This window comes from Sorghum bicolor, chromosome 2 (genome assembly GCF_000003195.3).
Source record: "Sorghum bicolor cultivar BTx623 chromosome 2, Sorghum_bicolor_NCBIv3, whole genome shotgun sequence".
In the NCBI taxonomy this organism is placed as follows: domain Eukaryota; kingdom Viridiplantae; phylum Streptophyta; class Magnoliopsida; order Poales; family Poaceae; genus Sorghum; species Sorghum bicolor.
Window position 1 is genome coordinate 60,425,260 of NC_012871.2, and position 26,927 is coordinate 60,452,186.

The following is a 26,927-nucleotide window of genomic DNA, read 5'->3' on the forward strand; positions in this document are numbered from 1 at the left end:
GTAATGTAAGGACTCTTAATTTTGGATGAAAAGACCCTTATTGAAGTTGGGTGCAAATAAATAGAGTTCTAAAAAAAGGAGCCCCTACTCTAAAAAGGTGCTCTACTTTATAGGTCACAGTTAGATACGCTACTCACGTTATTAGGCCTTGTTTAATTCACCCAGAAAAATCTTGGTGCACATGCATAGAGTATTAAATATAATCAAAAACAAAACTAACTACAAAGCTTACCTGTAAATTACGAGATAAATTTTTTAAACCTATCATAATTAAATAATAATTACTAAATAAAAACAAAATGCTACATTAAGCAAAACCCAAAAAAATAGAAACTAAACAAGGCCTTATCCAATGTTCGGATGGGTCCATTCAAATTTAGTCCGATTTTAAGGTCCATGAGTTCAATTTATTCAATGTTCCGATGGCTCCATTCCAATTTGGTCCAGTTTTAAGGTCCATGACTCATACTAGGAAGACAGAACCATCAGTGCGCCAGACCCAACACCTGTTGCGAGTGTTTCAGGTAACCAGAGAAGGGAAACTAAAAACACAGCAGAGATTAATATAAACATGACGCATACACCCCGCATCTAACCAACTACTGTAGGAACTTGTCTCTGTTATCAGTTGTTACATGCTATATAACCTCATAACCACTAAATTAACGAGATGATACATTCGAACACTACATACCCTGAAGGCCTTGCCCATCTTTCCATCAGCCTATTCTCTACTCTAATGACTCTTCCTCCCACAAACATGGGACCAAAGGAAAAGAAAAAAAACAAGAAAATTAAACATTTCGTGGTACAGATGCTGTATTAGAAAAACCGTTAGCTGCTTTTGGTGGTGGTGGCTTCTTCTTGTAGTTTGCTAAGCTACAATGGGGGCAGATGTATTCCAAACCATCTGTCTTAGCGTAATCCTGTAAGTAAAGCACCTCATGAGATCAAGCCATTGATTTCAGGCAAGGGTGAGATCAACAAACCATCATATTATTGTTTACCTTGAAAGTGCCTAGTCCTTGTCGTCTGTCGCAACCAAAGTGAGCCCATTCACCACATAAACCACAGTTCACCCAATCTCCAGGTGCGCTACTGGAATTACATGAAAGGTACTGTTAGATTTTAACATGATATTAATATTGAAGCAGAAAGATTTGAAGGAAGATGCCCTCAGAGACCTGTGACAAAGTAAGCAGCATTCACCATCCACATCATCATGCGCTAACTCATATTCCAACAAGTATGTTTCGTAGTGCCTTTTCAACGTGTTCCCTACACCCTAAATATATACAGAGAAGTGCATAGAATTAAAACATAGCATTTCATTAGGCATTCCTGTTCTTCAGCACAAAGCTAAAAGGCAGGATCAGAAATCAAGTATCAGAGAACTGAACAATAAATACATACAGTCATTCTGTTTGTTGCAGTATGGTTACGCATCTTTGAGAAGACTTGACCCTTCCAGTTTATGCCATTACCCACATAAAATCCACCTCTAGACACCACCTAAAAAATAAAGAACATATTTATCAGGGAACAGGCTGATAATACATGTCATTGGACCTCCAGTTCACATATGTAAACTAGTGCAAAGAATTACCTCCTTGTACAAGTTATAAAGATCAAGGCGCTTGGCGTTAAGGATTGCATCAGGAAATTCAGCTAGTCCTCCATGAGGTACAAGTCGATTGTGGCCCCTCTGGATTAAAAACTGCATGACATCCTTCAAGAAGTCCTCCTACAAAAAAAAATATAAGGAACAGATCACTTTCTACACTGATTATTATGTATGGAAAACAGAACGATATCATCATCATGACTCATGAAGGTTAAAAGACTTGTACCTCAGAGCATACTTGGATAGGCAACCTATCACATCCATGTTTCTTCATTGGCAGAGGATTCAATTGAATGACTGAAGGAGTATGTGATGGCCCTGATGTTGATTTTCTGTGCGTGGTTGGGGCAGAAGAAACTGAATTGTGCTTAACAGTTGGCGCAACTGGCAAGCTTGGCTTCACAATACTAGTTTCATGAAGGGAAGTTTCAGGTAAACCCATAAAAGGATGCATTTGTTGTTTTCGAGAGTGGGGAATGGGCCTCATAGTTGCAGGCTTTAATTTAGCCTTGACGGCTGACAATGAGGAAGGACCTTCCATCATATGCTTCTTGTCTTCCAAAACTCCATTTGCACCCAACAGACTTTGTTTTGATTCTGAACCCACCTTTGTTCTGTCCTTGGTAAGGGAGGCTGACCATCTTGGCAGATGAAAATATGGACCATTTTCATTAGCCAAATCTTTGCACTGACTTGTGCAAAAGAAAAGAAGACGGTCTGCATCTCGCCTCTCAAAGGAAGCAACAGGAGTACCATTTATACAACCAATACCAAGTGCAACCAAGCTCCTGTATTGTATATCTGGCGCTAGATGCTTTAGGACCTATATAAATGAACAATACTGGTTCAATATGTAAGGCTAGAATTGCATAAGTGAAAAAAAAAACATACAAGATCGTATCAAAACAGCATAAAATTCCAGTAGGTGCATATTATAAGCAAACAATGTCGAAAACAAACCTGTGCTGCCCACTTAGGAAGTGACATCCAAACTTCAAAGGTAGAAGCCCCACAAGCCGTGGACATGGAAGTTAGAGGCTCGCTTGATGGTAACTTGTCCTCACTATTTGAGAGAGCACGGACTAACTGGCTCTTCTCAATAATTTCATTCTTGATGTGGCTCTCTAGAAGCTGCACAGACAAGTGAGCACCATGTGACTTTGCACGGCAGGACAAAAAAAAAACCTATCCAAGGTCAAAGGAATATATACCTGGTCATCAAAACAAGTTTGTGCGCTACCAGAAACAAGGAGTGACACATGGGAAATACTGCATGTAGTGATATCACAGCGCATAGTAACCATCCCACGTGGTAGAGATGCAGCTTCGAGAGGTGGTGGAGAAGCACTGTCAGACAGGAGGAACAACAAATCAGTTTTCTGCTTACAAAGACAATAATAATCTATGGCAAAGCCACATTGGCAGTAAACAACAATCTCTGTACATATGAAGGCTCCCTTAATAAATAAATGAAGGCTCACTTGTTCATTTTCTTTCCCTAAATTATCTCTTACAAACATCGATAACATTTTGTTTTCATGAATTGAGAAGAATGACACACTACAGAACTAAGCATGGTCAACCAACATAATCATGCATGACAGCATATCAAAAGAATTTGTTGTTAATTCATGGACTCATCACATGGTATAAAAGGTAAAATCATACAAGGATGTACAACTAAAGAAATTAGAAAGCAATCCAATATACCTGATTCGATTCTGCAGTTTGCTCCCACGGATCTGTCAAAAAAAAACATGAGCTCTTTTATACAGGAAAATCGTAAGTCACAAGTTTTGTAATAACTTAAATAATCAAGCACTAAATATTTGCACCGTTGCTTTATGTGTCAGAATCCTTTAAACAATACAAAGTGATAGCCAGCTCACAGGTTTAATCACACCCCATGGTAGAGAGCAGTGTTTGAGTGTACATGGGGTGGGGGGGCTGGACCATTCATTTCTGTCAGTTCGATCAACCTAAGACTGAGACTAGCGGGAACTAAAGTTCCAGTTGTTCGGTACACAACTTCCTACCCAATATCAATACTTTTTTGTGATGCAGATAAAGTACTACTAGTGTCTACACTATAGCAGCATGATTTTTCACTTTCATGTACCATACGAGCATGAAGACTTCAATTAAAACAAATCATAACGAGTGCAGGCAACGGCCTGGATGTCGAGGGCAACAGCCCCCGTGGGCGCCATAAAATCATCGCCCCATGATAATAAGGTATCTAGAAAAGTGATCTGATTAATAGAAATAGACCAAGTAATGAAACAATGGATACTGCAAATGATGTCCTATAATTTTAATTAAGGATATCTCCATCGCTGCTTACCTATATGTAAGTGTGCCTTGGTGTTGCGCATCTAATTCTAGTTTGTTTCTATGATCCTTACAGAAAACATCCATGAATTAAGAGCATAAATGTAACATTGCCATGTCTGAATTACTATTACATACACTAGGAAACAAAATGTTTTTTTATCATTTCTAGTGAGACAATAACTTTCAAAACCATGAGTTTATTATATAATAAGTAGTTCACACAAAAATGTATTGCATAGCTAGAATCTTTCGTTCATACTTCAATATTCAGAAGTGCATTCAGACCGTCTTCTAAAGAGCCCAATAAACAAGGATCCTGTGGGAGTACATAAGGGAAGCATTAGTTTGCATCGGAATAATATAACTACTAATCTTTAGACATAAATATTAAAGCTTTTATTTACCAAGTTGCATGGCACTCCACATAGAAGTAGTTTCATGTTGATTACTTCATCGTATATTTTTATAGCCGGGGTCACTTCAGAAGAACCTTCTTCATCAACCATTTCAGTCTCAGGTGGGCTTATATTTATTTTTGGAGCATCCCCAAGGAGACGAGGGCCAAGCTTAACACTTTGCACATGATTGTTTCTTACACAATATAGACGGAAGGATGCATGAGCAAGCTGAAAAGCATCCCAAGTATGGCTCACCGAACTGAATCCAACCAGAAGCACATTTATTATAAATAACACTTCCATTTAGATTGAACTGAAAGAGGGAGGGTGAATGAGTACCTTTGAACTACTGACATCAACGCATGGCGAAAATGAGATGCGGCATAAGACGAAAATGAATTTCTCCAGTATATTACATATGGGATCCCCTGAAATAAATAAGTATTAGCATTACCGAAATTTCCAAATCCAGAATAATAAAACTGGTTGCCTAACACTTTAAGAAATATAAATTAAGAACATATAACAATTTGTTTTGATATAGAGGAAACAAGGTTGAATACATTTGTAGAAATACGATAACACTTGAGGCCCTGTTTGCATCTTATTTTCATAGTGATTCTAGATAGTGATGTAGAATCTGGATTCTAAATTAAAAAAAATGAGGGGTGTTTGGATTCCGGATTATTGTTTTTTCATAGTGAGAATCTCCAAATAGCAGGGTTTGGGTAGATAGATGGACTCTAGGAATCTCATTCTAGAATCCGAGTGTTTGGATCTAATTCTCAATTTTTTAGGAGATCCAACAGGGCCTAACAGCAGCATGACATTGTTGCCGAACTAAGAAAAGCAGACCAAAATGAACAATCCAAAGAAAATATGGCTACTTTGCTATGCAGCCATCTCCAAGAAAACATAATCCATGAGTAGTGGACAAATAGTAATACTCTAGCTGTTGACGGATAGTAATACTCAAGTTGTTTGAAGAGATGCGATTACTGTACAGGGAAACTATCTACCTTTGAGTGAACTGCTTGGGCAAGTTTTTCACCAATAGGAACTTCCAGATATACCTGTATGCAGAGTATGGTTATCAGCAACTGTAGAAATGTTAAAAAGTTGAACTCATGTGGCAGTACAGCCAAGATGTTGGAACATCCAAAAAGTTACACAAAACAAATGTTAAATATGCATTCCTGTGAAGCAAATGAAGCAAAACTCTTTTGTAGGAACATTGCTTTCCATATATATTTCCATGATCTAAATGAAACATTTTATGTATAGGATAGGATACTTGAGCCAGTCAGGTACTTTTTTGTATTGAACTATTCAAACTGGCTTCAGCTGTAGTACTTGGCCTATTCAAATGTGTGTGGCATAAGACGAGACAATCCTTATTCAAGTAGTATAGCAATTGTTGTATAATGCAACAACGAAACAAACACTGACACAGTGACTTCAGTTTCATACAATAGAATTTACCAAAACATCATAGGTTGTCGTAGAAGCTATCCCAATGTTCATATCATGATGCAGCTAGAATAGATGCTGCTATCACAACATCCTAGTATTTGCACACACTAGAGTAGAGCTTACTATTGTTGGGAATGGTGGGCTGATAAGAGTGCTAAACGCCTGCGGATCAGAGACATCGGCGTCCCCCCACACAAGTGAGCCAATCTCCTTCTCATCCTCGAGCTGTTGACCCTGAATGTACAAGAAGTTTGGCTGCACCACCCGCTGTGCCTCTAGGAACTGCTCCGGTGTAGGATTGAACAGGGTGTGGACCTGCATTCAGAAGCCCCCTCATTCAGCTGACAAACAAAGGATGGGAACTGCAATGAACGCAATCAAGCGAGGACACCAGCAACTGACCTCCAATCTCCCAGCCGAGCTGAGCTCCGGGAACGGGTACGACGGCCGCGGCCGTTTCGCCTCCAGCCCAGACCTCGCTGCTGGTGCGCGCTTCTCAGCATACTTGCCACACAGCACCGCGAGAAGCACACAGTTGTTCCGCGAGAAGCTTTGGATTTGATGAGACATGGCTAGCCGGCCGGAGCCTCCCCGTCGGCGGCCAAGCAGTAGAAAAGCCTCCCCTCCAAATCAACACCGCTTCCTCATGGACCCAAACCCTGCGACACGAAAACTGGATCAGGAATCCCCCCAAAATCCGACCAAAATCCGCAGCGAAACCCCACGAATCTGAGAGGGCTGCCTTACCAGGACGCGATTTCGCGGCGGAATCGGCGGCTGCACGGCCTGAATCGGCGGCCGGACGCGCGCGGCCGGGGAAGGGGGCGGATTCGGTGCGGGGAGAAGTGGGGAAACGAAGGGTAAAGTGAGCCCTAGAAGACGATTCGCGGAAATAGCTACTACTGCAACAAGGCGAAAGCAAATCCCAGTGCGGAGGCAATAAAAAAGAGGAGCCGTGCTTGTGGTGGTGGCGAATCGGGCCACGCCCCCATCCCAATCCAGACAAACACGCACAGCGCAATCCACGGAGAGGGAGGGAGGGAGAGAGAGAGAGAGAGAGAGAGAGAGCCGAAGAAAAATCTCCTCTCCAAGAACCAGAACAAACACAAGAACTGAAGCGGGGGATTAACCGGCGACGACGAGCACGGGGATCAGGCGAGCGGGGCTCATTGCCCAGCGGCAACCAACCAACTGACAGCAATCCCGCATCACAGAGGCAGAAACTTTGGAACAGTCTCGGCTCGACCAGGGAGGCGTCAAGATTGGATTTTTGACGGGCGTGGGGAGGGCAGTCCGGAGATTCTCGCGGACTTTTCCTCCTCGGATTTTCGCCCTGCCTGCCCGCCTGCCTGCTCACACGCTCGCAATCACACGCATCGCCCAGCTTGATGAGTGAGTCGTAGTAGTAGTAGATTAGATGAGTTGATGTGTGCCTGCCTGCTGCTCTCTGCTGGTGATGGTGCGTTGTTTTCCCTGCGCTTTTTCGTTTTCTCCTTTTCCTCCTCCGCTTCATTACTGCTGCACACAAGCCAGGCCAGGGGGGGCGGCGACGGCCGGAGGAAAAACGCGGATTAAAAAGATTAGGAATTTCGGGAGCAGGAGATTGGTGAGGAGGAGGGGCGAAATAATCTCTTTTTTTTCTGGGAGAATTGTTTTTTTGCCGGGATCGGAATATCGGATGCTACTGCTTGCTGCTTTTGATTTGGTGTGCATGTAGCATGTGTGTCTGGTTGGTGCAGATTGATTCGGTGTGGCCTGTGGTGTGGCGTCTGGCGTAGGGTTGTGAATTGTGATCGAGGGATCCGCGGCTTGGCGCTCCAGCGGTCGAGGCTGCAGCTCGGATGCGTACAACGGGTATTGCTCGTGGTCGCGGCGGCTTCGGCCAAAGCTGGGGCGCGTGTGTTCGTGGGATCGCCCCCGTTTGATCCGTTTGGGCGTGTTCCTAATCGCAGCGGTGGAGGCGACGAGGCGCGGAGCGAGAGCGACCGCCCACGCCCGGTTGAGTCAGCGACGCCGCAGAGCTAACGCGCCGTCAGCGTCACGGGATGGCCGTTTGTTTCTCTGGCTGGTGGGTCCTGATTCTAGGGCCTTGTTTAGATGCGAAAAAATTTTAGATTTCGCTACTGTATCACTTTCGTTTGTTTATAACAAATATTATCCACTTATAGAATAACTATGATCAAAAGATTCATCTCGCGATTTACAGGTAAACTATACAATTAGTTTTTATTTTCGTCTATATTTAATGCTTTATGCATGTGCCGAAAGATTCGATGTGACAGAAAATTTTGAAAATTTTTTGGTTTTCTAGATTAATAAACAAGGCCTAGGTAAAAGAAGCATCGTCTGACATCTACGTGACAGAGCCCATCGGCCCATGTGAGGGCCTTGTTTAGGCCTTGTGTTTAGGCCTTGTTTAGTCTTCGAGGGAAAAAATTTCGTGACACTGTAGCACTTTCGTTTATTTGTAGTAATTATTGTCTACCTATAGGCTAATTAGGCTCAAAAGATTCGTCTCGTCAATTTCGACTAAACTGTACAATTAGTTTTTATTTTCGTCTATATTTAATATCTATGCATGCGTCTAAAGATTCGATGTGATGAGGAATCTTAAAAAAATTTGGGTTTTTGGTGGAAGTCCTAGGGCCTTGTTTAGTTCCTCTTAAATTTTACAAAATTTTGATTCCCGCGCACATCAAATCTTGTGACTCATACATAAAGTATTTAATATAGATTAAAAATAACTAATTATATAATTTGTAGGTAATTTGCGAGACAAATCTTTTAAACCTAGTTAGTCTATAGTTACACAATATTTATCAAATACAAACCAAAGTGCTAGGTACTAACTTTATAAAAAAATTGCAACTAAACAAGACCTAGGTAATCGTGGCCTTGTGGTCACTTTTATTACGAGTTCAGTTTTATATTATTTCTATTCTCAAAAAAATAATATATATATATATATATATATGACTTGTATGTTATTTTATTGCATTAGATCTGGTAAACAATTGCTAAGCTAATAGAAGAGAAATAATAGAATATTTGAATATTATAGAGACATAGGTGATCAAACGAATAGCATATGTAGATGACTTGTATGTTAATTGATTAAATATTTAAAGTGTTTCACGTGATATAGATAACATGGATATTTTTTTTAATTAATATAGGATGACATAGACTTAGCGGAGAATGATGTGAACACCTTGCATGAAGAGATAGAACATTTAGTGGATCACTTAGTGGGGTTTAGCTTTATAAGAGTATATGACGTGACAATGCTACTGGCATGTTTAACTCTTTTCAAAATGATATTTTAACTTTTTTGACCATGCTAATACCATTGGCGTGTTAGGATTGCGATGTTATGATACTACGTGTGGTGCAATAGCCTTGCTATTGGCAGCGGGCGCGAGTATTGATAGGGGTTGGGGGTTAGCCTACTGTGGCACTTGTCTATCGTGGAATGCAATAATTGTCTTGTGTGGGCTCTTTTTTTCTCTTCTTTCTCTAGCGCTCAACCAATGCTTCACACGTTGACCGTCGTCAACCAGAATTCAGTGTTAATGTAACAATTTGGGCATAGATTCAAAGCGAAAACGATCTTCCGCGCTTGATTAAGGTATACCCCCCTTGTGTTTCTTAGTCACATTTGGTAGTTTAGATGATGGGCAACCTAAATAAGGTTAGGCAATTATTTGTAAATGTGAATGAGTCAAACCGGATCCTGACTACCTAGACTCGATGTTCGATCTCCAAACCGGACGTCTGATTCTGCACATACTTTTTTGCTCTAGATCTGGTTTCTTGGATGTCCGCTAATTAGCGTCTTAACACTCCAACAATTAAATCTGAGACAAGTGGTATTTATACTTTCTTCTTCTCTCCGATCATAACTCTTCACCTAGCTCGAGCAAAACTCTTGCGCACCATTACTCACCCTCTTCCTCCCTCTACCTCTCTCTCACACACACAACCTTCACTTGAGCACTTGTTCTTGTGTGGATTTTAGAGGAGACTTACTTGAGACTCCAGATTTGAACTCGTGACATTCACATCGAGCATTTGAGATTCCTCTAAGGCTTGCTTTGAGTTTATTACTCTTGGATTCTTGAATCCTAGTTGACAAGGAGTTGTCCGAGAACTTTCAACTTGTGGATCCGTCCAGGAAAGACAATATTGCCCATTGTTCTTGGTGGATTTCTCAAGTGAACTTCGTGGTCACTTGGGAGAGCTAAGGAGGTGAAATAGACTCCGATCTTTGTGGTTATCTCAACACGGGAGTTTGGATATTTCTTTGTGGTTTGGCCAAACCACGGATTAAATCGTGGACTTGTTTAGGCCTTGTTCAGTTGTCGAAATGCAATTATGGACTAACTAGACTCAAAAGATTCATCTCGTGATTTACAGGCAAACTGTGTAATTAGTGCTTGTTTTTAACTATATTTAATGCTCCATGCATGTGCCGCAAGATTCGATGTGAAGGAGAATTTTGAAAAGCTTTTTGTTTTTTGGGTGAACTAAACAAGACCTTAGTTCCCAAAAAAAATGAAAAAAAATTCAGATTTCCCATCACATCGAATTTTGTGGCACATGCATGGAGCATTAAATATAGATAAAAATAATAACTAATTGCACAATTTGTCTATAATTTGCGAGACGAATCTTTTGAGCCTAGTTAGTCTATAATTGAACAATATTTGTCGAATACAAACGAAAATACTACTGTATCTATTTTTTTTTTAAAAAAAAAAGAACTAAACAAGGCCCGTATGCAATGCTCTACTTGTTCTTATCGATTCGAGCTTGTGAAATCCTTGCTAGTATATTTGGGTGCAGGAATCATTGAGGTCAACTCTTCCATCTCTCTACAAGACTTGGTAACATTTTGTTGCTCGTCTCGGTTGTAATTCTTGTAGATTTAGTAGGGGGTCCGCTTAGACCAGAGTACCAGACATCTGATTTCCTCAGATATCCGATGTCAAAACCAGGCATATCTGGTTAAAAACCAAACATCCGGTCCATACTAATTTCCGCTATAAGTTAAATCCGGTGTCAAAACCAAACATCCTCTTGAAACCAAACATCTGGTCCATACTAATTTTCCGTTGTAAGTTTCTTTGAAAATTTTAGATTAGGCCTATGTCGATCATAGTTCTGACCAAACATAATTATAGCTCTGATTATCGTGCTAACCAATCCTCACAACTTATGCTACTGCTCTATGTCGATCAAAAGCGACATACTATGATTACATATCGACTTTATGTTGTTGATCTAGTCACCACGATAAAAGAAAACACAGACAGCACATAGTACAGATCAGAGGTAATAAGCGACATACATAGTATTTGTGGAGAACAAGAGGTGTACAATTGTAATGCGTCAGAGAATCACAAAGTTCATCAAAGGGATTACATTATGGTACTGTTGAGTTCAGATATACATGAATTCCCCACCCCTGACAGCATTTGCCGCACCCCTTCTATCTTCTTCCTCCTCCTTTTCACGCTCCTTCCTGCTCTCATACACATGGTCATCCGTCCTCAGCTCATGCCGACAGATAGGACAGGAGTTGTTCTCATCCTAAATGAAACAAAAAATCACAATTGGTTAGATACACTGATTACAAGTTTACAACAATGATGCTCCTCTACTCCAAATCTACCTACTTAATTTTGCAGGGTTCACAAGAACTTACCAGCCATGGCTTCAGACAAGGAGGATGGAAGAGATGCTTGCAAGGAAGCTCCTGCATCTTGTCATCCACAACCAAGTTTTCACGGCAGACAGCACACTCCGTCTCACTGCCCAATCTAGCGATGACTTCCTCGGTAACAGCAATGACAGGTAGATTGGCAACAACTTCCTTTGAAGCCGGGGGTGCTCTTGGTGGATGCTCAATGATTCCCTGGCATTAAAATGTAAACTCAAGATCAGTATTTTCACATCCTATTACAGTTTCAGCTATCTGAAGCAGACTTACATGGAAGAGCTAGAAAGTTGTCACAGAGAGAAGCTGCTTGACTACAAATTGTACGGCTAGATCCTTGCCACTACATGCAAGGTCCGATAAAGATGATAATAACAAATTTAAAGAGAATTATTTCCCCATCCATCAAAACATGATGAGACTACCAGTACTATCACTTTAGTGTAGTGCAGATTAGGTCTAGAAGGGTAGTTTGTCATGAGATTGGACAAACTAAAGATCAGAAGCATAGAGTTGAGTAGGTTAAAAGACCTAGCAGTGTGCACTGACAAAAGACCTAGCAGTGTACTAAATAAGTGGATTCTCATGAAATGATTAGTAATAAGTATTCATGCACACCTGCAGTGATTCTTCCAAAGCAGTTTCTAGATCCCTGTCGCCTGATATGGATTCTAGAAGGTTCATTATAGCAGGTGTAATCTCCTCGGCTCTAGGCACTGTTCTATTGCTGTTCCCATCTTGATCTCCAGAGGATTCAGTTAGTATGCTCAATTCCCGTGTTAAATTCTGGGCAACAAGCCATGCTGGAGGTGGAGGTTCCTGTCCCACAGTAAGGTGCCCTTCAAAAAGAAATCTGGTGTCTGCGAAAAGCAACATCTTATTAACAAATACATATTGATAGGTAATACTTTTGAGGAGATATAGCTATGTTAAGTGCATAACAAAAACAGACCCACATTTGTTTTGTATTTACATATGCTCAACTTGATAAACCCGACAAATGTAATCTAATTAAATGGTCAGCATTTGAATGAGTTCTTACAACACTACCACGAGATTACTCATTTCATACAGGGTTTCACATGTATTTAACTATTTATAAACGCTTTTGGATGCTTCATTATAAATAACAGTTCACCATAGTACATTCTAACTAAATATTTAGACTTTGTTTATTAATCTAACAATAATATTTTAGATATGCTATGTACCTGCTTCTCTGCTGCTTGGCATGGAATCCTCATTTTCTTTTTCATCAAGATGCTCACGGGCCCTTGAAATGCAGGTCTTCAGGTGCTCCTTTTCAGCAGGATTGCTTACCAGCTTCTCTGTTCCCATGAAGAGGTTCAGACCAGCACGCCAGAACCCCGGAGCTGTATATCTGGTTTGGAGCACTGTTGCAACACGGCAAACCGTCGAATACATCTGCAGAAAGTAACAAATGCTCAAAATAAACACAAAGACAATAGACGACATTCATAAAAAAAATCAACCAGTGGGGGGACTGCCCCATGGCTTTTCCTTTTGCACTAAAAAAATCTCAGTGAAACCAGTCCAGAAAGCCCCAAACCCTGGCCTCATCCTACAGGGCCATACAGTAACCAAGGCCGGTGACCACTGTCATTACCCCAGCTGGCTAGTACTACTACTCGGTGACCAACCACCACACTACTAGTGTGTTTGCTAGATGACACTTGTAACAGTCAAGAGTGAACATAAAGGACATTGAAGGCCATAGCAGTCCAAATAACTAAGATTTTACGTAAAAGAATACCAATGTAGGCATATAGTTGTACTGTAGGATGCAAATTAAATGACAAGATCATTTCTAGTTAAAAGAATCACCAATCGCACCTTTTTTATAACATTAATATAGATCAAATGACCAGAAAAAGATGCTATGCATTTTGCAGCTCCATGGCAAATATCTGAATTTGTATGTGTGTGCCATAGAGTAGCATATTATCTTTCATGTACTCTTAGTTAAGCACATCAAGGGAAGTTACCTTGGCCTTATGGCTCCCTATGCCCCACATCATGTGTTACTACTTTCTGCAGATAAGTTTGTTCCTAAGATGGCCACCAATACTGGGGTTGTGATGCCACTTTTATATGACCTCAAACATGATGGTCTTAGTTAGAGCAGTCCTTAATTAGTATAACAGGGGTAAAGCAAAGTGTCATGGATTGAGCTGCCAAATGGGTCTGCCACGGACCGGGCTGCCAAATGGGCTAGTGTTGTCCGGCTATGAAGGTTCAGACTTCAGAGCAGATGCCAGGAGAGGGGATCGAACAGAACAAGTATAGGCTCTGTCTTCTCCTACCTCTGAACTCTGCTCATGTACTAGTTCTTGCTACTTGCCTCTGATTCCTTGCTATTTCTGATTCTCTTGTGTTGTATCCCAAACCACCAATCACTGCTGTTGCTGAGATTTGTCGGTCTAGGACCGTGACACAAAGTCATGTCATTATTCAACAGGCACGTTACTATAAGAAGAAGATCAAAAGTTTTGACCAAAACCATATTAGCACATAGTAGCACAGTGAGTTAAGCCAGCCTTGATTTCATCACTATTGACGAACAAGTGCGAATGTCCCTAGTTAATTGCTATGGAAACGCCATGGCTAAAAATTTAACAGTTGCAATCGAAGCAAATCCATGTCCACGCAGTGCTACGACGGCCTACGGTTCCATCAGCATCGAATTTTGGTTTTTGGATAGCCAGCCGTGCCGTGCCGGCCACCCAAATCCCATGGAAGGCAACGAGAATTTCTCCGTGGAGGAGGCGGGAGAGGGCAGGTGAGGTGGGGGTCTGCGTTACCGATTTGCGGAGGGTGGGTGAGGCGCCGGCGTAGCGGTCCCGGACGGCGGCGGCGAGTTCGTTCACGGCCTCCTCGAAGTGCTGCTTCTTCCCGAGCCTCTGCCGCAGCGCCTGGAGGCGCGCCTCCACCGCGGCCTCGTCCGTGGCGGTCGCCGACATGGCGGCAGGCAGCAGGGTGTGGTGGTGGTGGTGGGGGAGAGGACAACAGGGGGGCCTCTGAGTTTTGGATCCGCGTCCTGTGATTTCGAGAGTTTTGGGGGGTTATAGGTAGGGAGGATTGGGAATCGAAGGTTGGCTGGCGTGCGTCGCCGCGGCGGAGGTATAAAAAGGAGAGAAGGCCGATGCCGGAGGTGGGCGCCGCGCGCTGGCTTGGAGGAGAGGAAAGAAACACCGCGGTAGTAGGCGGGACGGTGGCCGCTGGCCAGGGACAGGGAGGAGGCGCGGTGGCGTGCCGCTCGACGGGACGGGCCGGAGACTGACGGGGAGGAGGCTTGGCTTCCGTTAACTTGAGACGGCGGTTTTGATAGCCAGATGTGGTTTTTTTTTTTTGAGAAACTGGTAGCAGATGGGTACTGAACCTGGACTTCGGTGTGTCGTTTTCTAGGCCGAAACTGGACGGCTATGAGCGTGATTTTTTTTTTTCCAAGATCAAGCCATTCACTCGTATTTCATAACTCCAAACGGCAAAAGAAAAAAAAGACACCTTTCGTTCAGGCCAGACAATGTATATATTGTGGCCCATATACTTTCCGCCAAGCAAACATAGCCCACCTGCACCGTCTTCTCCTGGGCCTCGTAGGCATAGCAAGGCCATGGGTGAAACGCAGCAGCCAACGCGCGTGGGCCGCAGAGCTGAGCCCTCGTAACTACGGCCTCCAGGCTCCAGCGCACACGCACGTGGGCCGGGAGCGGATCGGAAACTTCTCCGTGCGCACGCACGCGTACCACAGCCAACAACATCCCCGTGCGGCCGTGCGTGCGTACGTGGCCAGCCAACCAACCAAAACCACGTTCGCACCGCCGCGGTCCGCGAAGGCGGCAGCAGCAGCGTGTCGCAGGCACAACCGAGCCCGCGCCTCCGGGGCCTCATCAGCTGATCAGCGTCTCCCTCTCTCTCTCTCTCTCTCTTTTTTTTTATCTTTCCTCTCCGCGTCGTCGTCGCGAACAGACCGGTCGACTCTCGGCACGTCGGCCGCGCGCCGTCCTGGAGCTGGAGTATCCATCCTGTGTGTGACGCTAGCTAGGTGGTAATTATCACCGTTACCTCACCTCACCTCACCTCTGCAGTCTCGGGGACGGCGACCCGGGCACACGCCCGCGCGCGGAGCTGTTTGCTGCGGGACACCGCCCGGGACCGGACACTTCGGTTTGGCTGCTCGCTCGTAGGCGGCGGCCGGGGCACGTGTCTGAAAACCAGCCGCGAAACGGAACACACGCACACCCCAAAGCGGGACGCTGCAACACGCACGTCGCCGATGCGTCCCCACGCGCCGATGTCGCTAGTAAGTACAGTATAGCACGCCCATCATCAACTTCGATGTGCCATTTGCCAACAAACCGGGCCATGGCCTTAGGCCTTTGAACGAAACCCCGTCGAATGGGAAATGGGATGGATCGTCGTTTTGAACGGAGGGAGCAGCAGTACCGTAGATCACAACGAGGTACAGCAGAACCACATGTGCGGTCGGTCTCGCAGTTCCGATAAAGAGACCAGAGACACGGTACTACGTCTACCGGCCCATCCATATGGGACGTGCTGTATGAAGATTCCCGGAGGATTAGGACTACCTCAAAAAATACGGAGTACTCCTACTCCTACGTAGTAATCCCTCCGTACTAAGAAAACAAAAAAAAAAACTGTACATTCCTTTGAAGACAGGAGTACGAGCGTGTAGTCTCTCTCTCTCTCTCTCTCTCTCTCTCGCGGAAGCAAGTGAAATTCACATGCGCCGAGTCAGCCGATTAGCCGAACATGATTTCTGTATCAACGAATCATGTCAGTCAGGTCAAGCATACGTATATATCACTTCTCAACGTTTGTCCTCCAGCATTAAATAAAACAGCAGAGGTTTTCTACGTTTTCTTTTTTTTTTGAGATAACAGGTTTGATAGTACGAATTCAACATCGCGCTACATTCATCAGAGGATCGGATCGGTTAGGGAGATATCCTCTGGTGGTATCAGGCAGTCCCAATGGAATATTAATGATAGTTTCTATCTCTATTTATTATACTGCCAACTAAGCAAAATGCTGACGTGGCAATTGAATTAATGAAGAAAGAGAAGAGATTTTGATGAAACGGTTTCTTCTATACGACACGACGTCTTCACTGGAATCAAGACACGAAGAAACCAGTAAAATTCCGTTGGGAAGACTCTACTCGTTTCTATCCTCTTGCTTCTAGATCATGTGCGCCACCGTCGCCTGACGAGCTTCCCCTTGCGTGCTTGCTGCTACCCACACGCTCGCTCCTCAGGTGCTTTCTGCTCCGGCATAGCTCGCTGCCGCCGCGCGCTTGCTGCTCCGGCATGGCCCGCTGCTGCCGCTCACTGCTCGGGCCCTTGCTCGGCCGCGGCTTGCTGCTGCCGCACGTTTGTTGCTCCACCGTGGTTTGCTGCTGCCGCGCGCGCTCGCTACTCGGGCGCTTGCCTGCTCCGGCGTGGCTCACTGCTGCTGCGCACGCTCGCTGCTCGGACGCTTGCCTGCTGCGCAATGACTCTCTTTGCTTACGAGCGTTCTTTCTCATAGTTCTGTCCACGCAAAAATCCTCGAGCAAGAGCATGTTACTTTCTCCTTTCCCTATTATTCATGATGTGTTCCTTTTCATTTCAAAATTGGACGATAGACATTTCCTCTCCAGTGAATTAGACATCAGACACTGTCAGTGGGTGAACACACGTTTGGTGAAGCCACATGTTGTTTGTAAAAATATTTGCCACAGCTGATCCTCCTGTGTTTGTTGTTGCATTTAAGTTGCTATTTATGTGAACAAATTTATAGAAACCATGGGTTGGAAAGGAGTAGTTTCTTGGTGAGGTTTCCTATGCTATAGAAACTACTTGGTTTCTATCATTGGGACTGCCCTCATACCACTTGTTTAATCCAACACCATACATTTAATTCCGTCCGAGGAAATATCTACTCTATGAGTCTACGAAATAATCAATTCTTAGAATTTGTATTAGTCACATTTTTTAAAGTTTGACTAACTTTTTTTTAGAAAAGAGTAACAACATCTATGTCATAAAATATACACCCTATAAAAAATATTCTATGATGAATCTAATGATATTAATTTGATAATATCAGTATTAGCGTTTGTTTCTAGAAATTTAGTCAAAATTTAAAAATTTGATTTATAACAACTTTAGAAAATTGGAGGGGGTAACATCTCAACATACTATAGAGCATCTCGTTCAATTCATTGTACCATATGTGTTCAATGATTGGCATATGACCGCATATATAAATATAATATATACATTAATTTTTGTGGTGCTCCTGGCTGCCATAGTGCCATGGCATGCCGCATGCCAAAACCGAGACACAAAAAAAGGGGCCGAGGTGACGCACGGCACGGATGCGGACACGGAGATTGTGCCCCCAAGTTGGCTAACCGCTCGCGCGTTTCCTACCTTGCAAATTGATTTTGAGAAAAAAAAAAACGCAAAATGTGGTTGGGGAGTACGTGATGAACTGCAAAAGTTCGGTGACCAGGCCACTGGTACTGCTGGTGGTTTTATATGTGGCCGAGTCCGTGTCCAAGGGATGGGCTAAACTTCGTGCGGTTATTATTATCATTAGTATTATTTTTGTCACCATGACACGACGATGGGACGATGGGACTAGCTACTGCTGTATACTAATACTCCCTCCGTCCAAAAAAAAATGTCGTTTTAGATTTTTATGCCACAAGTTTGACTCGATTTGTAGAAAATATATGTAATATTTATATCTCGAAATAAATTTGTTAAAAAACTAGACTTAAAGATCTTTCCAATGATACTAATTATGTAATATAAATATTAATATTTTTTACTATATATTTAGTTAAAGTTATTTCTCGGAAAGTGAAAACGACACTTATTTTGGGACGGAGGGAGTAGTGTGCTAGTGTATTGGCAAGATGATGACATAGGCCTTGTTTAGTTCACCCTGAAAACCAAAAAGTTTTCAAGATTCTCCGTCACATCGAATCTTGTGTCACATGCATGAAACATTAAATATAAACAAAAACAAAAACTAATTACACAGTTTAGCTATAAATCACGAAACAAATCTTTTGATCCTACTTAGTCCATGATTGGATAATATTTGTCACAAACAAACGAAAATGTTATAGTACCGAAAAATTTTCACTTTTCGGAACTAAACAAGACCATAAATTATATTTGCCCGCAATGACCGTTGAATCCGTGCAAGTGCTAGCTGCGAAATCTGGAGCTCCAAGCCAGACGTAGTATGTATAGATGTAGTATTATTTATGTAATTAATCAAAGTCAATGGCTTAGAGTGTATCCTTTCATGCGTAGTACATGTGTGTGTCTATGCTTTATTACAGCTTGGAAAACGACAAGCCTCTGCAGGAATCTTACGGTTTTGATGGATATGGTACAATTAGATGACCGCACCAAACAATTACCGATCTCGGCAGACCTTTTAAAATTAGGAATGCACGGTGCCAAACTGCCAGCCGGGACATTTTCATTAATTTTCTTCGCAGTTTTTTTTTGTTGTATTTCTCCTTGCTAGATCCTTGACGATCGCCTAATGGCGTGGTATACAGAATGAACGGGATGGAGGACGCTACGTACACGTATGGATTACGAGAAGGTTAGTTAGTAGACGACATAAACACGCGCTGTGCTGTACGTACTCACTACTCATCAGGAAAAGGATCGGAGGAGAAGCAGGATCCATCGGAGCAGTCGAGAAGAAGGCTGTCACGTCAAGATCGTTTGTTCCAGCCTGATCACCCGACGATCTCGCTCGCCGGCGGCCGCTCGGCGGCTCCAGCCTCCAGCGGCAGTTCTCCGCCGGTTCGGCAATCGACACCAACACAACACGTCGACCGGCAGCCAGCCGCTCCTCCATTCCAAAACCCCAAAACTGCCTTTGCGAGGCCCATAGTATAGCCGGTTTCCTGCCTGCGGCGTTGTGCGTTTGCCAGTCGCCGCGACATCTCGGCCGAAGCCGGTTTCAGTTTCCTCTTTGTGCTCACGAACGTACGTCTCTGCCAGGAATCCCGTCCCAAACAGAGAAACCGAGCAGCTGCATACGTACTGGTACATGAGACCAGCAAGATTGTCGTTCACGAATCATGAATGGGCGCAAAGCAGGGAGGAAGAGTAGCTAGCTACTAGCGTTATTAGGCGTGCTACACGCCGTAGTACACGGCGGCACAGGCTAGCTAGAGAGCGTCGTCACGTGAACAGCTAGTCTGTGTGACTAATGACTAATCTAAAAGCAGATATCTTTTATCGAAAGCGAAGATTCGTACAATGCTTTGGTTAGAATATATATATATATATATATATATTAAAACAAGTGTACCATGCAAGCCAACCTTCCGAATACTTGGTACTTTGATATTTTATTATGAGAATATTTTAGAACTATTTAAATAACCTTTATAAAGGTACTTTAGTTATTTCCATCTAAAAATGTACTATATATCACCATGGTAATCACGCTTTGATCAGAACTGTCACGTGTTTTACGGGGGTTAGTGCTCCTTTTTCTCTCTTATAATGACCTTTTGTGCTTCGGTAAAAGAGGAAGGAAGGATCGTTGGAGGTGAATTTAAGGGGGTGTTGATTGCAGGGACTAAGCGCGTCCTCGGCAGTTTGGTAAAACAACTTCGTATCTTGATTTTTTATAAAAAAAAAGTTTTCTCTAACAGTTTGATAAAAGAGGTACTTAAAAATAAAAGTTGTCAAATATCCTCTTCAACTCATAAATTTGCAAAATGGAGTGAACTCTTCATCTCTCTAGTAAAAGATATGATCGAAACTAGAAAACCAAAAAATAACAAGTAGATATGCACCTTACTATAAATTTTTAATTTTTAGAAAGCTATTATAGGTTACTGTTGGAGGATAACAAAATTTAAAGTTGCTATTTCTTTTATTAACTTGCTAGATCTATTTTTTTCGAGACGAAGGATCTTCCCCATTTCCATTGATCAAACATATCAAGTAAATTATACCAAACTCCTGGAGATGCTCTAAGGCTCCGTTTGATTTCAAGCGGTAAACTTTAACTTTTATCACATTGAATGTTTGAACATATACATGAAGTACTAAATATAGATTATTTATAAAACTAAAAACACAGTTAGAGAATAATTTATGAGATAATTTGTTAAGCCTAATTAGTCTATGATTGGACACTAATTATTATAGTTACAAATGTGCCACAACACCTTTTAAACTTTACTCTCTCTAACCAAACAAGTCTTAAAGTTTAATATGTGTCACATCAAATGTTACATGAGGTGATTTATGGGATATTTGAATACTAAAAAAAAATAAATTACAGATACCGTCAATATTACGCGAGATGAATTTATTAAACCTAATTAATTTATTATTAGGACATGTGTATTGTATTTAGTATCTAATTATGAACTAATTATACTTAAAAATCGTTTCATAAATTAGTCTCTATCTATATTTTTAGTTTGATAAATAGTCTATATTTAATGCTTTATATATATGTCGAAATATTCGATATGATAAGGACTAAAGTTAGGCGTTGTTTAGTTGGTGATTTTTTTTGCAAAATGATACTGTAACACTTTTATTTATAATTGACAATTATTATCTATGGACTAACTATGTTTAAAAAATTGATCTCGCTAATTATAGACGAACGGTGTAATTAATTATTTTTTTTATCTATGTTTAATACTTGATATATGTACCGCAAAATTCGATATGATGAAAAATCTTAGTTATTTTACAATGATTCGGGAACTAAACAGCGCCTTCGCAGCAGTAATCAAACGGGCCTAAGATACTACTTCCTCCGTTCCACAAATAAACACATTGCTTTGATCGGTATGATTTATATTTAATCATTTGTTTTATTTAATTTTTTTTTGCAAATAGTAAAATAAATAAATTATTATAAAAATATATTTAACAATAAAATAAGTCATAAAAATAAATAATATTTATTAATATTTTTTTAAATAAGTTAAATGGTCAAACATTAATCTTAACAGTAAAAAATATATTTATTTATAGGAGAAAAGAAGAGAGATGAAGAATGCGCCGAAGCGAGAGCAGCAGCACACGCGAGGCGGCAGGGGAGGCTATACCTGGGCATTAAAGATGGCAACGGATAAAATCCGCGCGGATAGTGCCATCTCACGCCCGTGCCCGCGAGCAAAATCTCATGCCCGCATCCGCGCCCGCCACCCGCCACGGGTAGCAACTTGTGTCTGTGCCCGCTATCCGCGGGCAAAGCTTGCCCGTGGGCATGCCCGTATACTCAGCAAATACCTCTATTGGGAGGCACAAGATTTATTGGGAGGCATCAAGAACAAGTGAACTTTCCTTTGAAATTGCACAGGCGATGGACTGCACCGCGGAGACGACGTCTGGGTTGGAGGCGCGCGAGTGGGGTCTAGAGCGGAGGCGGCGTCCTGGATCAAGGATGCAGCGAGTAGGGTCTCGAACTCTGAGGAGCCGGCCAGCTGTGAGTGGAGACGGTGTCCTAGACCTAGAGCGGTGTGCGCCGCGAGCAGAGCAGCCGCGCTTGTCGGAGTGGAGATGGCGTCGTGGAGCGAGGAGCCTTCGAGCGGGGAGGCCGGAGTCGCAGGCTCACGAAGCAAGGAGGCGGCTTTGCGGAGTCGCAGGGGTGAGGGGAGGAAGTGACGGCGGCTGGTGGTGGAGTGGTAGAATTGGGAATTTGGATGAGAAAACCCTAGCATCTGACTTTATATATCTTCTCGACAGTGGCCCCACATGTCAGTGCGGGTTTGGCGGGTTTGCGGGTACGGGCATGATCTTTTCTTACCTGTGAAACTATGCCCGTTGGGCGCAACTTTCTGCCCGCGCCCGTGTCCGTGGGCACAGATTCGTGCCCATATCCTCGCCCGCCGGGTCGGATGCCCGCGGGTACGCGGATATTTTCTGCCCGTTGCCATCTTTACTGGGCATGCAGCCCGAGCCCGTGAGCACGGCCCGAAGCCCGTCATTTTGGCCCGGCCCTAGCCCGGCCCGGCCCGAAAGTCATTGGGCTCAGGCTGGCACGGCACGGGGCTGCAGGCCGTGCTTGGGCCGCACTTCAGGCCCGCGGGCCGGCACGGCCCGGTCCGTCAAATAACAACATTGTATAAAATAACTCATTTTAATATCTAAATCTATTCTCTACATCTGTCATATGTATTTGAATGTGTTCTTTATACTGATGAAGTGATGAATTGATGAATGTGTTTGAAATATGCTTTTAAATCTGTGTTTATTGATATGTTATTGTTCAACGGGCTATGGGCTGGCCCGGCCTGACGGGCCCGCCCGGTACGCAAAATGGCCCACGGGCCCGTGCCTGGGCCGGAGGTCAGGCCCGCAGGCCGGTAAGGCACGGCCCGCAGGGCACGACGGGCCCCCTCGGCCCGTTAGGCAACGTGCCGGACCGGGCCGGGCCGGCCCGTTGCCCAGGTATAGGGGAGGCGAGTGGCACGGGCCCCACCGCAGCTATCTCCTTTGGTGTCGTTGTCCAGTAGTGCGTCAGCGTCGCAGCTATATAGCGGGGCGTGGCCAGCTACCATCTCCCCCACTCCGCCCAGCCTCCCACCCCCTCCCCACACTCCTTCCCGCTCACCGAGAGCCAGAGGGGGCAGCCAAAGCCGTGCCGCAAGCCCGCAACCACAAAGATCTTGCCTGGCCTCCTTTTTCCCCCCAAGCTCGTCACTGTGCCGCTCGTGCCCTCCGCTCCCCCGGTCCGGTCCGCCACACCAATAATCCATCCACCACCCCGCTGCTGCGGCGATGTGCGGCGGCGCCATCCTCTCGGGGTTCATCCCGCCGTCCGGTGTGGCGGCTGCGGCGGCGGCCGCCAAGAAGAAACAGCAGCAGGGGCGGCGCGTGACGGCCGACCTGCTGTGGCCGGGGCCCGGCAAGAAGGGAGCGCTGCCCCAGGAGGAGGAGGACGACTTCGAGGCCGACTTCCGCGAGTTCGAGCGCGGCCTCAGCGAGGATGACGACGTGGACGGCGCCGGCGAAGGCGGCGACGACGAGGTCCAGGAGCTTGCTCCGCCGGAGCCGGTGAGGTTTGCCTTCGCCGCCGCGGCTAAGGCGCCGCGCCCTGCAGTTGGTGAGCACCGCATTAAAGTCGCTACCTTTTTTTTTCTCTCTCGTTACATGGCACGCACACTGGTTAGACGGGCGAAAGAAGGATGACTCTTTTGCGGCGCTGTTTCTCGAATCTCCTTTGGTTGTTGAGGAGAGGACTGGGGTTCCATGGAACTGCGGTGCAGCCAAACAGTGCTTCTCTTATATTCTTTTGGTTAGCTTGGAGTGGGCAAGGCTGTTCAGACTTTCAGTGGGAACTGATGACGGCTGCCTTGGTATGTTATATGCAATCTGCTAGCTTCTCTGTCTGGAGTAATATATGCTGCAAATGGAGAAACTATTACTACTAGTTCTTAAGGTAGTGCATGTGCTTGCTCTGTGTTATGTAGATCATTGTGCTAACCCGGGATTTATGCAAGGAAGATTTGTTGATTTTTTTATATATATAACTTTACCGTTAACATAAATGATCTATTGATCAATTATGAGAATAAGACAATAAGTACATGCATGTCTTGTTAGGGTATTAGTTTAGTTGTATTTAGATTGGGTGCCTTACTCAGACTGATGTTTAGTTAATTTCAGAATTTCTGGATTTTTCCCTTGTTATCTCCTTATAGGTAGTTACCTTCAGGTCTAAATTTCTATCTGTCAATTTTATTTTTTTAAATCCAGGTTATGCTGTTTTTTTTGGTGTGTGTGTGTGGGGGGGGGGGGGGGGGGGGGCTCAAGACAAGAATTTGAGTGATTCTAATTTACACGTTCGTGATTCTTAAGTTAAGTAGGTAAAAAAGGTATTCTAGTCTGTGTTAATTGAAGATCTTGATGGATCTTCAAAGGTGACTGATTGCAATAGAGCATCAAACTGTTTATTGGAAGCATATGCTCATGGGCATTCTGTGTACCAGAGATTGCTTATACTCTTAATTTGTCCGAGAAAAGGACATTATTTATGCTTCAACCTCTTTGTTGTTTGCTACTATTCTCCAATTCAGCTACCCGAACAAACTACCTACGATTAGAGTACTTATTGGTTGGTTACAAACAATTCATGCTAGATGTGGATTGTGTCCAATTCCTGGTCACCTGCTTTTTATCTGATGATATAATTTCGTGAATCTGGGACATAAAACGGGAAACCATGATTAACATATAAATTGTCTATTATAATATATAAATTCATCATCTATTGGAGTGGGGGATCCTTTTCTTAGATGCTGAGATAATTCAATAATAATATTGCATACTAGATTACCATGAATTTAGATGATGGTTTGTCCTTCTAACAATATTGATTGTATTTTTACTATCTGTAGCTAACTGGCTATCGAAGTTCTTCTGTATGTGTTATTATCTGCTCATACAAGTGTATATTCACTTCTTTACAAAGCTTGCAAACACCTATTCCATATGCTGTTGAGATGGACTGATAGACAGCCTTTATTATAGATGGTGTGATGACTCCAAAGGATGTTCAAGGAGATAGACCTACTGCTAACTCAGTAAAGCGCAACCGGAAGAATCAGTACAGGGGAATCCGCCAGCGCCCTTGGGGCAAATGGGCAGCTGAAATCAGAGACCCTAGCAAGGGCGTCCGTGTTTGGCTTGGAACTTACAACACTGCTGAGGAGGCAGCTAGGGCATACGATGCTGAAGCTCGCAAGATCCGTGGAAAGAAAGCGAAGGTCAATTTTCCTGATGAAGTACCAGGTGCTCAGAAGTCAACTGCAAAGCCAACTGATTCAAATGCAACAAAGCTAGCTCCACCCCCAAAGGCCTGTGCTGATGAGGTTTTCAGTAACCTGAACAATGACAACAATGATTTGTTCGCAATGTTTGCGTTCAATGACAATAAGGTTCCTGTGAAGCCAGCTGAGGTTGCCAGTTTCCTCCCTGCAGTGAAACCTCTGGTGCCCAGTAAGAGATCTGCGACTAACATGCTTTCTGACCAGAACAGCAACTCCTATGGCTCTTCTGACTTTGGGTGGGACGATGACACCATGACCTCAGGCTACACCTTTGCTCCCAATAATGCTATACCAGCATCTTACATGCAAGGTGGAGAGTCAAAGAGAATGAGGAACAACTATGGTGTAGCCATGTTTCAGGGAAATGGCGCCCCCAGTCTCGCACAAGTCATGCCTGGTTTTGATCCTGAGATGAACTATCAGCCATTGCCTTATGTTGAGAGCAGCTCATCAGATGCATCAATGGACAGCCTTCTACCACAGGATGGGGCAAGCAATGGGGATATCTGGAGCCTTGATGAGCTGCTCATGGCAGCTGGTGCTTATTGAGAAGCTATGGTTATTATCAGTGTGGCGTGTTAACAGCAAAAAAATGTAAGGCGCCCATACTGCCTTTTTTGTTTTCCCCACACCGCGCACATCTCTTGTAGAAGATTTACTTCTGCCGTGAATGGAGTTTCTCAGCTTCGTTTTATTTTTATGCCAGGGCTCCTACCTGTGGTGATGCTGGAGGGGCAAGCCAGTTGAATCCGCTACATTTTGTCGCGGTAGTTATATATGGTAGATTACATATATATGCTTTTGCCAGTTGAACTCTATGACCATGTTTATAGTATGTTGCTGCGTGGTGCGTCTATGATTGGAAGCGAGTTTGAGACTGATTCAATAATTTACCTTGCCTATGCCTGCTGGACTGTAGTGTGCGTACTGCATGTTATGTGTATATATATATATGGTGTGCTTATGTATTGCAATTCTTTGTCCGGAAGCACTCGACTTCGCTTTCTACGCAACATTTCTTTTCGGGAAATGGTAGGTGCCGGCCAAGTCCGACGATCTGTGGCACCAGAAATCGAGAAAGATCTGGATGACCTAATCAAGCTTGCTGGTTTGCTGATGTGTATGCTTGTTTGTCTCACTCAGCTGTTTGCTGGGAATAAATTAATTAATTAAGTTTGCGTTAGATTCCGGCTGGGCTGGAGTTGTGTTGTTTAAGGGCCAGTGGTCGAGCCATTAGCTGAACCTGGGCGGGTTCTGTGCTATATAGTTTTATGCTCAAAGACATTTTTATGCTGCAGACGGATACTGGAACAGATAGTTTTATCTTGGACTGTGACCCCAAGCTAAGGTGGTGAATCGCACACTGGATTTGGTATCTGGTTTTGCTTTTCAAGCTTGGCACTGAGGTATAGTACAGCCATAAACAAAGCCGAATTCTTGAGAACTTTTTAGACCAAAAAACAAGTCTTGAATCGAATTGTAGTAGCTGTTCACATATCTTTTTCA

At 43.6% G+C, this 26,927-nt stretch overlaps 3 protein-coding genes across 3 annotated transcripts; 1 reads left to right on the plus strand and 2 right to left on the minus strand.

Moving 5' to 3' along the window:
• Window positions 539-7,739, minus strand: LOC110432681 (AT-rich interactive domain-containing protein 4-like). Its single transcript, XM_021453462.1, has 16 exons — window positions 6,577-7,739; window positions 6,232-6,488; window positions 5,953-6,144; window positions 5,376-5,429; window positions 4,696-4,784; window positions 4,363-4,615; window positions 4,218-4,274; window positions 3,335-3,366; window positions 2,836-2,971; window positions 2,585-2,755; window positions 1,851-2,447; window positions 1,607-1,744; window positions 1,414-1,512; window positions 1,185-1,285; window positions 1,008-1,098; window positions 539-926 (listed from the first exon to the last, which is right to left on the minus strand). Exons 2-16 carry the CDS (start codon window positions 6,397-6,399, stop codon window positions 795-797), a joined length of 2,310 nt encoding a protein of 769 aa, XP_021309137.1. The 5' UTR covers window positions 6,400-6,488; window positions 6,577-7,739; the 3' UTR covers window positions 539-794.
• LOC8056013 (E3 ubiquitin-protein ligase AIP2) lies at window positions 11,126-14,837 on the minus strand. Its single transcript, XM_002462389.2, has 5 exons — window positions 14,371-14,837; window positions 12,760-12,973; window positions 12,167-12,408; window positions 11,537-11,746; window positions 11,126-11,421 (listed from the first exon to the last, which is right to left on the minus strand). Exons 1-5 carry the CDS (start codon window positions 14,527-14,529, stop codon window positions 11,272-11,274), a joined length of 975 nt encoding a protein of 324 aa, XP_002462434.1. The 5' UTR covers window positions 14,530-14,837; the 3' UTR covers window positions 11,126-11,271.
• Window positions 23,157-26,427, plus strand: LOC110432817 (ethylene-responsive transcription factor 1-like). The gene is made up of 3 exons (XM_021453686.1): window positions 23,157-23,695; window positions 25,123-26,015; window positions 26,128-26,427. The coding sequence occupies exons 1-2, from the start codon at window positions 23,371-23,373 to the stop codon at window positions 25,968-25,970; spliced, it is 1,173 nt and encodes a 390-aa protein (XP_021309361.1). The 5' UTR covers window positions 23,157-23,370; the 3' UTR covers window positions 25,971-26,015; window positions 26,128-26,427.

Excerpts from the sequence above, each read along its gene's own strand:
- LOC110432681 (XM_021453462.1), bottom strand. The coding sequence starts at position 6,399 with ATGTCTCATCAAATCCAAAGCTTCTCGCGGAACAACTGTGTGCTTCTC. Across the intron at positions 4,616-4,695 it reads TTGATGTCAGTAGTTCAAAG|TTCGGTGAGCCATACTTGGG; the intron begins GTACTCATTCAC and ends GGTTGGATTCAG. Across the intron at positions 2,756-2,835 it reads AAACTTGTTTTGATGACCAG|CTTCTAGAGAGCCACATCAA; the intron begins GTATATATTCCT and ends TTGTCTGTGCAG.
- LOC8056013 (XM_002462389.2), bottom strand. The coding sequence starts at position 14,529 with ATGTCGGCGACCGCCACGGACGAGGCCGCGGTGGAGGCGCGCCTCCAG. Across the intron at positions 12,974-14,370 it reads CACCCACCCTCCGCAAATCG|ATGTATTCGACGGTTTGCCG; the intron begins GTAACGCAGACC and ends TACTTTCTGCAG. Across the intron at positions 11,422-11,536 it reads CTTGTCTGAAGCCATGGCTG|GATGAGAACAACTCCTGTCC; the intron begins GTAAGTTCTTGT and ends TGTTTCATTTAG.
- LOC110432817 (XM_021453686.1), top strand. The coding sequence starts at position 23,371 with ATGTGCGGCGGCGCCATCCTCTCGGGGTTCATCCCGCCGTCCGGTGTG. Across the intron at positions 23,696-25,122 it reads GGCGCCGCGCCCTGCAGTTG|ATGGTGTGATGACTCCAAAG; the intron begins GTGAGCACCGCA and ends CCTTTATTATAG.